We start from the raw sequence: 9,506 nt of genomic DNA, 5'->3' as shown, positions 1-9,506 counted from the left end.
ACACAAGCTTTTTGGTTTGGTTACTTGCAGCTGATAGATAATTTGGTCTGTAATGATAATGGAAAAATCTGGAAATATGGGTGACAGTCACCCGATGCTGCCTTTGGGGGCTCTGTATTAATCTCCAACTGCAGCTCGTTTAAGTGCAGTTAAAAGGCTAAAACATTAGAACTCCAATATCGTTTTTTTTTTGTTTTTTTTTACTTCCAGGTTAGAAATAAGGCGTTTTACTCCACTTTACATGTAAAACCTTCAAGTAACCTCTGAAACGCTGCATTCTTGTGGAACTCGACTTTCAGGAAAAAGCTCCGAGCTTTCCGCGAACATTTGAAGGCATCGCGTCTGGAAAGGCCGATGACGTAAACGCGTAAACCGCCGTGTATGGCTGCGGTCGGAACAGCGAGTGAGCAAGCTAGGAAGGTGGTGGGGAGGGGGGGGAAATCAAGGAAACGTCTAGCATCGCAGATAAACAGCCCGAAGACGTGTGAGCCCAGCGGTCACACGGCTGTAACCGGCACCAAAAAAAGAACCGTAAAAGGCTCCGTGACGCTGCGAGGGTCACCATGTCTGAGACGTACGGTACGTTTGTGGAGGGACCGGTGTGTAAATTTAGCTGTGAAACCTTCACGGCTTCTGCTCTGCCCCGTATATGACAGCTTGGCTCTTAGCAACGCCGCTAAAGTAGCTTGGTGAAAATTGAGCCGACGAGAAGATGCTTTTTTTTCTAAGAGCCAATAGCGAGTGTTTTAAACGCGTAGCTGGCATTTAATTGAATTAAATTAAATCCCCCCCCCCCTCTTCTGGGAGCTCTGTTTCCGTTAGCTAACCCGCTGTGCGGCGGGGCGGATTATGTCGCTGCAGCCAGTGTAACGCGAGCGAACAGATGGTGAGACGTTTCCGAGTGAAAGTTGACCAAACTTCTGACGGGATGGAGAACGGCTCTCGGTCGGGGCACCGGGGAGAGGATTAGTGCTTTTGCAGAGAGGATCGGTGTGATCTGAGGGGCTGATGTTAAAGCCTGAGGAGATATCTGTGTTAGCTAAAAGCACATTCTTCCATTTTTTTAATGGCATTGCTGTAGCCTGAGGCCGATGAAAGAGGAAGTTCAGCTGCTGCAGCCCCGGGTACCTGTGGGTCTCCAGCAGCTAAATGCGCGGCGCATCACTTCCCCTTCCTGGATCAAAGCAACTTCCCACCTTATTTTTACATGTACTGCCAGCCAGTACCGTCGCTACAGTTTTATTTTAATAACTTTTCGTGCTAAGTTTTCTGTTTACGGACGTCCAATGTACCCCCGTTTCTCTCATCGCCGATGCTTCTGACAGGCCAGGCCATAAGCCCCTCCTGTCAGTCCCTCTCTCTCACCATCTTGCATCCCCTTTGCGCCCTCAGTTCTTGCATGCATCCGTGCCCGCTGTGCATGTATATGTGGAGAAGGGCCAGCTCTAATGGTAGCTGTAATAGCTTTTCATCGATTTATGTCTCCGTCTCCCCGCATGGTCTCCTCCTGGAGGGATCAGTTGTGCAACTGGCTGAAGCGCCCCTGAAGTGAAGTAGTAGTTGCGCGTCATATGGTTGCAGCTGGTATTTGTGTCATATTTGATTTATTTAATAGTTGGCTATTATTGCATGCTCTTTTCTTTTTAGTGGATTATATTTAAAACTCCATCCGAAATGGATGGATGGATGGATGGATGGATATTTAAAACTGCAAAATGGGGCTTTTGTGGGGTTCCTACACAGTCTTAAATTTTTAAGTTGATCTTCCAGATCTGGATGAGAATGGCAGATGAAAATAGATTTTGGAAATATCCTGGTTTCTCCAAAATTTTTATTTCCTGTTCCATTATCTACAAGATCCGTCTGTCCGTCTTCCCCTGCATCCATTTGTCCAGTCAGTTGTTCGCTCATCCGTCCGTCCTCATCCACCCATCTATGAAATATCCATCCATTTGTTTGTCAGTCCATCATTTTATCTATGCATTTATTCTTCCTTCCTTCACTCGCTCGCTCTTTAAGATGCATTCACACCGAACGCGAACAAGGCGAGTGGAGCGAGTGATTAACATGTTATCTTTTTATATAAAGGTGCGTTCAGGAGCGAAGGCTTTCACAAAGTTTTCCATCAATTGCACGACACTCCTGTTGGGGCATCAGGATAGTTTATTTACTCTACTCTGCCATCAAGGGCACAATAAATATATAACAGTGATTGTTTGACATGAATTCTGTGTTTGTAAGGTTCAATCGGAAGAAATGAACAGTGTGTGTGATGACGTGATCTTAGTATGGGCTTAATCTGTTCCTTTGTTTTAACAGCTGAATTGAAGGGGAAAATTGGTTTGGGGTTGTGATGAATTACCGTAACGACTAGACCAATGGAAACCGTTCAGTACCGTTTCTCACAACTGGTTTATAAAACCTATTTTGACGTGGGCACAGACGAAGAGTGACAGCACGTTAGGATAATCTGTTCCAATACTATTTTTTTGTTAGTTTTTTTCTTGCTGATTTCAAAACTAAAAGTGACCCTTAAATATTTTGTAAATGATGCCAAGACAACTACGGGCGCTTAGCTGCCTCGCTGAATCGTGCGCAGCCCGGCGAGGCTTCAAGCCTCACCATCGCCACAAGCATCAATACGCGCTGCCTTCCCAAAAAGTCTGCCTGGATTAGTCGATGCACGCTCCAAAGCATGGGCTCACAGGACACATCGCTGCTTTTCTGTGCATGTGTGTCCCGTTAAGGGTGCTGGTCCATTTATTTAGGTGTGAAAATGTGTCATATGTTACATATTTAGGCAGTACAACTAGCGCTGGAAGCGACCCTCATCCAGACGCAGCTCCCGATTACATACCGCTCCCTGACTCACGGGGTAAAGTCCATGTCTGCCACGGTGAGTTGGACCAGACAAGAGGAGCTGGCAGGCGGATAGATGACGTGGCGAAGCGAGCTGGGTGAAAAACTGGCCGTGTTGTCAGCAGGAATTGTTTGCGAGGAAAAGCCGAAATGTCGAGCGAAAAAATCCGGGTTGTCGGCGTCTGGCGTGAACGTCCCTTTAGCCTGTAAACCCTGGGAAACGTCTGGAGTTAGAACCTGAAGAACGTGCAGGAACCCTGAAAAAACACTTATGGTGCATTGTCTTCTAAAATGGCAACGCTAACAGATCTGTTTTCTGCTGAAATGTCAAAGGGCTCTTAAAAGCAAAATGCACCTTTATAGTGCAGAGAAGTTCTCCACTCCATGGTTTTTGCTTCCTTTTTGGCAACATGTGAGCAGGTACCAAACCTGCCACACAAAACGGAAATGATACTCTGGCGTTATAAGTCGTTACAGTTCATATTATTTGTGTGTTTATCTTGAAAATACTTCATGAAACTTTTGGGAAATATATGATGTCTGGGGAGGTTCTATAAAGCTGAGGCAAGCTTTAAAGCAGAAATGTCGGCTTCTGAGTCGGTTTCAGTCGTATGGAAACTGGGTTTGAGATGTGCGGCCGAGTGCTTTGGCAGCAGAGTGCTTTGTTTTAAACTGCAGCCGTTCAGGTAGAATAACTCTGACGCCTAGCTGATGTTAAAGGAAACGCCCGCCTCGACAATGATGCACCGTTAACTGAGCTGCTGCTGCCCATGCGTGTCGCGCAATCTGTCTAAATGTCAAAGTGGAGGTGAGGGGAGACCGTTGTGGCGCTGAACTCTCGCAGGATATTTCCTCAGTTTGTGAAATCAGCGTTCATTACAAATCGTTTCTCTTTATCCTTAATCTGGCTTTGCTCGGCTTAAACTGGTGAACTCTTTAGTTTCCTACCAAAAAAAAAGTCCCTTAGTTAGAAACTTATAAGTGAAATTCTAAGTAGTCTTCCAAAACACGCCTGGGTTACCTGAAGAAACTACTATTCTGTAGCATCTCAGCCGCTAAAAAACACTGGTACTGGGTGGAAATCCGGGCTGGTAGGAGACCGTTCAACGTGCCAAATGAGTGCGAATGAACGGCCGTTTAGAATATTTCACGCAAACATAACATCGCAAACACTGTTGAGAACTGCAGCTCCATTCAAAATATATAACGCATAAAATCCCACTTAACAAGTGTGATTTCTGTATGGATACTTTTAAATATGAAAATTAACCAAGAGGTTCTTCTCTGTTCACACCGAAACCAATGTAAAACATTTCACATTTCTACGCTGAGTTATTTCATCCCACCTGGATACTGTCCACAGTGCAGCTCCGGGACACGCGTGTAAAATCTGCGACCGCAGCTCATGCAGGCTGGCTGTACCGTGGGAGGCTTTGCGTGTCAGGAGCTGAAACCAGCCTGCATCAAGTGTATTATTCAGAGAAACGGTCTACTTTCAATAACCGGATCAGCGTCTTCATACTTAGCTAGATTTGGTTGTTTTTAGTCTAGATGTGCAAGTCTGTCACCCTCAGACCCGAGGACTTTCTTAAAACCAGACGCAGGCTTGTTTTCTACCTCTGATGAACAAACGTGTGCGGTAAAGTCTCGCCGCTGACGCGCGGGGCTTTGTGATTAGTCGGGTAATTGGAGTTTGGCTTTAACAGGTTTAGGAGTTAAGCTGAGGTGCAAAAAGAGGAGCATCAGAAAGGTCTGCCGCAGACATGGATCAGTCGCATTGAGCTCTCCCTCCTCTCCCCTTCTTGCAGACTTCCTGTTCAAGTTCCTGGTGATCGGCAGCGCCGGGACGGGGAAATCCTGCCTCCTGCACCAGTTCATCGAGAACAAATGTAAGTCTCAGTGAAAAGGAGGTCGCCGGTCTGCGGTGAGGTTACACCAGACAAAACCTGAGACAAAAGGCTTCACTGGCTGACTGATGGGTGCAATGAAGCTACAGTGACGACGTCCATGACAGTCCGGGTCTCTGACATTTAGTGCAGGCTATCAGTACATCTGAATATCTTTACAACCACAGCCATATGGCTTTACTCATTCTGTGCAGAACGGGCTCATCAACACCGTTTTCTGCTCTGTAATGTTTATAGTATTTGATGAAAGTGACTCTTTTTATCACTTGGAGGTCAATAAAGTGTCCCGAGTGTTAAATTGAAAAGTCCTCTGACTGTTTTGAGAACAGAACAGAACATTATAGCATTATAATATATATATTAAATGTTGAACATTAAAACTGTCAAGAGAAAAGCAAGCATGACTGTCAGCTCCTGGGATTATTACACTTAGGTGAAACCTGATAGGGGAAGCCTGTCAAATTTCTACATGAAACTTTGGTAGATTTTGTGTGTATCAGTGTTTTGGTGAAGTTAGGAGACATACGGTGCTGTGAAAAAGTAATTGGCCCTTTGCAGATAGCAGATCGTCAAAGAAGCTTGAACATCAGTCAAAAATAACCAAAACAAAGCTTCCAAACAATATTCTCATTTATTAAAGGAGGAAATAAACCGGCCTGGCTTTGGGTGAAAATAATTTGTCTTAGGAGGAACATCTGCTACTTAAACGCTTGCAACAGCTGGTGATAAGATATTTCCCTCTCTCTGGAGGATTGTTTTTTTTGCCTCTCTTCTTTGCAGAGATGTTTTAAATCCAGCCACATTGGAGGGGTTTTCCCCACGAACAGCCCGTTTTAAAATCATCATTCCAGAGCATCACAAAGTCAGCCTCTCCAAAATCTTCCCTTTTGTTATTGTGAGCCACTCCCATGGATACCATTCTCTTCCCTGTTTCTTATTATTGAATCGTGAACCCTGACCTTAACCAAGGCGAATGAGGCCTGCAGGGCTTTTTAGATGTTATGGGTTTGCTCGCGACTTCATTAACTCGCTCTTGGACTCATTTTGGCGGGCTGGCCGCTCCTGGGAGTTTCACCACTGGATATTGGCTCTCACTGCGGTTCGCTGGTGTCCCGAAGCTTTGAAGCCCTTTCCAGACTGACACGATGTTAACATGTTTCTCATCGGGTTTAGTCATTCCTTGACTCTATAGGCAGGAAAACCCATTTTGTATTAACTTGCGCTTATCTTTTTCTGATTATTAAAACTTGTTTAACGTTTGATTATCTGGTGATCTGGTGTTGTCCCTCGTGCGAACATGCGTTTGATGATAGTTTGTCTTTTAAACAAACATTAAGATAAAAGTCGCCGTCAGAGGTAAGATGGTGGGAACACCCGTAAAGGTGTCACCTTCTTTACTGCAGTGCAAACTTCATAAATATGTCATTTCTTTGTTTTCACACTCTGTCGTCACTCCTGTGCAGTTAAACAGGACTCCAACCACACCATCGGCGTGGAGTTTGGGTCGAGGGTGGTCAACGTCGCCGGGAAGACGGTCAAACTGCAGATCTGGGACACCGCCGGACAGGAGCGATTTCGGTAAGGCGTCGTGACATTTCCTGCCCCCGGGGTTGTGGCGGCCGTGAGATCAACGCGTTGACAGTTCGATGGCGCCCAGAAATGCCTATAGCACCGTATTTTCCGGACTATAAGTCGCAGTTTTTTTTAATAGTTTGGCCGGGGGTGCGACTTATACTCAGGAGCGACTTATGTGTGAAATTATTACACATTTTTACCGGTATATCATTACACCTGTTATTTTCACACCAAACCAGAAGAGGGCGCTCTAGGCCTGTGTTGAATCAGACGTAAGCGACGTAGAAGCGGAAGTGCCGCATCTTTTACCTCCGGAGTTAACGGAGTTATTTGAAAGTGACACCGAAGATGAAGATTTCACTGGATTTTAGTTATTTGGAGCGACACGGGCGCTTTGGTTAACTTCTTCGCATGTTATTTATGCTATAGTTATCTGAATAGCTTTTAATATGTTATGTTAACATACCAGGCACGTTCTCAGTTGTGCCATGTAGCGTAAGCTCACCGTACAATTATTCAGCCTGTTGTTGCCTCCGTTCAATTTTTATTTAAAATTGCCTTTCAAGATGACATCTCTGTTCTTGATGTTGTTTATTATCAAATAAATTTTCCCCAAAAATGCGACTTATACTCCAGTGCGACTTATATATGTTTTCCCCTTCTTTATTATGCATTTTATGGCTGGTGCGGCTTGTACTCCGGAGCGACTTATAGTCCGTAAAATAGGGTAATGAAGGCAACGATGATTCACTCACACGTTGTGTGTTCTCACAGCTCTGTGACGCGCAGCTACTACAGAGGAGCGGCTGGAGCTCTCCTGGTGTATGACATCACCAGGTAAAGGAACCGCTGCACTCATTAACCTCATCAGTTTTGTTTTTTCTCCCTTTAATACTTAAAACGATGTGTGTAGAAGGAAAAAAATAACAACAACCAAGTGATGGTAGACATCCAAAATAAAATGACTTTGATGTGTTGCAGTTGGATCTGGCTCCCCTCGAAATTGAAATTTACCGATGCGTGGAGCTCAACTGCAAATGACGTTCTGCTTTAATAACTTTAGATTTCCATCATATGAGACAGAACCTATATGTATTATATAGTGTCCGTAGCATAATGGCTTAGTACTCAGGGCAAATACAGTGGCACATGAAGATGGAAAAAAGCTCAGCTTGTGATTAAAAAAGTGTGCTGTAGTCGAGGGAGGGAGGGAGAGGAGAACGGCAAAGAAGGAATATAGTCCCAGTTGGGGTCTCTGTAGCCAAACCGAAGTATCTCCTGTGGGCAGCAGAAGCAATTAAAGCTTGCAGGAGGAGAAAGATCCTGTGAACCAGATTACGGTTGAGTCATTTTATCACCGTGCGGACCAAAGAGTTACGTCAGCCCGTGCCTGTCCGTGAAAACAGCTGTTAAACATTAACATCGGAGCCCCACGCCCTTTTCCTCACCTCGCTGACCTCAGGCCTGCAACAGGCTGTCGTAGAACAATATTAGGGATGTCACACACCTCCACATGTGTGTATTTAGTAAATACCCACATGTCAAGATGTAAAGTAAATTCTTCATGTGGTGTTTTAGAGCTGCAGGGCGTTGCAAAGGGGTTCACCACCATTGAACCTTTCCTTACGTTTCATATTATGACCTCAGCTTATGTCTTTATTGGGGTTTTATGTGATGGATCAAAGCAAAGCGGTGCATGGTCGCGAAGTGGAAAGAATTGCATATACGGACAAATCCAATTACACCTGAATCAAAACATTAGAGGACCACCTTCAGTTACAGCCGCAGGTCATTTCTGCAGACGGCTCGGTCTGATCGGATCTGACCCGGGCGATCTTCCCCCCCCCCCCCCTCCTCCTCCTCTTCCAAAATGGCCACATAGGTGAAGCGTACATCAAAATCCACCCTGGCAACAGATTCTTCCACCTGAGCTGTGGATTTGTGCAGCTCCTCCAGGGATAAAAAGTGTGGTGGAAAGTTTAGAATATTGTTTTAAAGCTAACCCTGCTTTAAACTTCTCCACAGCTTTGTTCCTTGGTCCTGGTGACGCTATTCGTTCCCAGAGGCCTTCACAGGAAGCTGGATTCACGCAGCTTTTCTAATTAACTGACCTGGAGGCAATTTGTTGCTGTGGACTTTATTTAAGAGGAATGGATACATGGGGCCTGAATATAAATGCACTCCATACCCTGCATCTATTTTCCTTCTGCTTTACTGTTTAATTTTGTGTGGCTCACACAATTTGGCAACTACAAGTTTGTAGCTTTAACTGGACAAAATGCGACTTTTAAAAAAAAAACACTTTAATTTCATATTCCAGATTGAAACTATAGGTCAGCGTTCAACTTTTGTTGTGTTACAGTCGGGAAACTTACAACGCGCTCACCAACTGGCTGACGGATGCCCGGACGCTAGCCAGCCCCAACATCGTTATCATCCTGTGCGGCAACAAGAAGGACCTGGACGCAGAGAGGGAGGTGACCTTTCTGGAGGCCTCGCGATTCGCGCAGGAGAACGGTAACTAGCCTTCGGGTTTGTCGTCTGAACGTTTCGCAGCTGTATCTGTCCCCCCCCCCCCGCGCGCTCCTCCTCGTCCCGCTTATGACCCAGGGTTTCCCCGTGGCGTTCACAGAGCTGATGTTTCTGGAGACGAGCGCTCTGACGGGGGAAAACGTCGAGGAGGGATTCCTGAAATGCGCTCGCATCATCCTCAACAAGATAGATTCAGGTACGTAGCTTAGATCTGCCATCTTTATTCCTTTCTTTAAATTGAAAGAAGCCACCGGTGACATTTTATCCTTCTGGTTCCCCTTTTTTTTTTTAAAGGAGAGTTGGACCCAGAGAGGATGGGCTCAGGAATCCAATACGGAGACGCGTCGCTGAGGCAGCTGCGGCAGCCGCGAGGCACGACGACGCCGAACAAGCAGCAGTGCAACTGCTAGGGATGGGACTCCCTCGCTTGAACCCACAGGCCCGCACAGACAGACCGCCCCCTACAGGTCGGTAAACGCACCATCAGCTGAGGCTGCAGCACCAGCATTCCCTGAAACTGATGACTTACCTGTCCGTTTCTCACGCAGCTCATCTCCAGGTGTTTTTGGGTGTGTGTGGCTGCCGTCTCAAGCACTTTAGATCACCCGGACAAGTGTTGGTGGGGGTGTGGGG

At 45.8% G+C, this 9,506-nt stretch overlaps 1 protein-coding gene across 2 annotated transcripts; it reads left to right on the top strand.

The window, feature by feature from the left end:
- The first annotated feature begins 399 nt into the window (after positions 1-399).
- Positions 400-9,506, top strand: rab4b (RAB4B, member RAS oncogene family). Of its 2 annotated transcripts, XR_004933233.1 has the most exons (8): positions 400-579; positions 4,668-4,748; positions 6,230-6,344; positions 7,116-7,178; positions 8,704-8,858; positions 8,974-9,069; positions 9,168-9,340; positions 9,422-9,506. XR_004933233.1 is itself a non-coding variant. In XM_036149825.1 (7 exons), exons 1-7 carry the CDS (start codon positions 564-566, stop codon positions 9,281-9,283), a joined length of 642 nt encoding a protein of 213 aa, XP_036005718.1. In that variant the 5' UTR covers positions 400-563; the 3' UTR covers positions 9,284-9,415. The 2 variants fall into 2 exon arrangements, 1 of the variants encoding a protein (XP_036005718.1); XM_036149825.1 differs by lacking the exon at positions 9,422-9,506 and having other exon boundaries at positions 9,168-9,415.

The sequence above is a fragment of the Fundulus heteroclitus genome, chromosome 18 (genome assembly GCF_011125445.2).
Source record: "Fundulus heteroclitus isolate FHET01 chromosome 18, MU-UCD_Fhet_4.1, whole genome shotgun sequence".
NCBI lineage: Eukaryota > Metazoa > Chordata > Actinopteri > Cyprinodontiformes > Fundulidae > Fundulus > Fundulus heteroclitus.
This window is presented reverse-complemented; position numbering and strand designations above follow the sequence as displayed.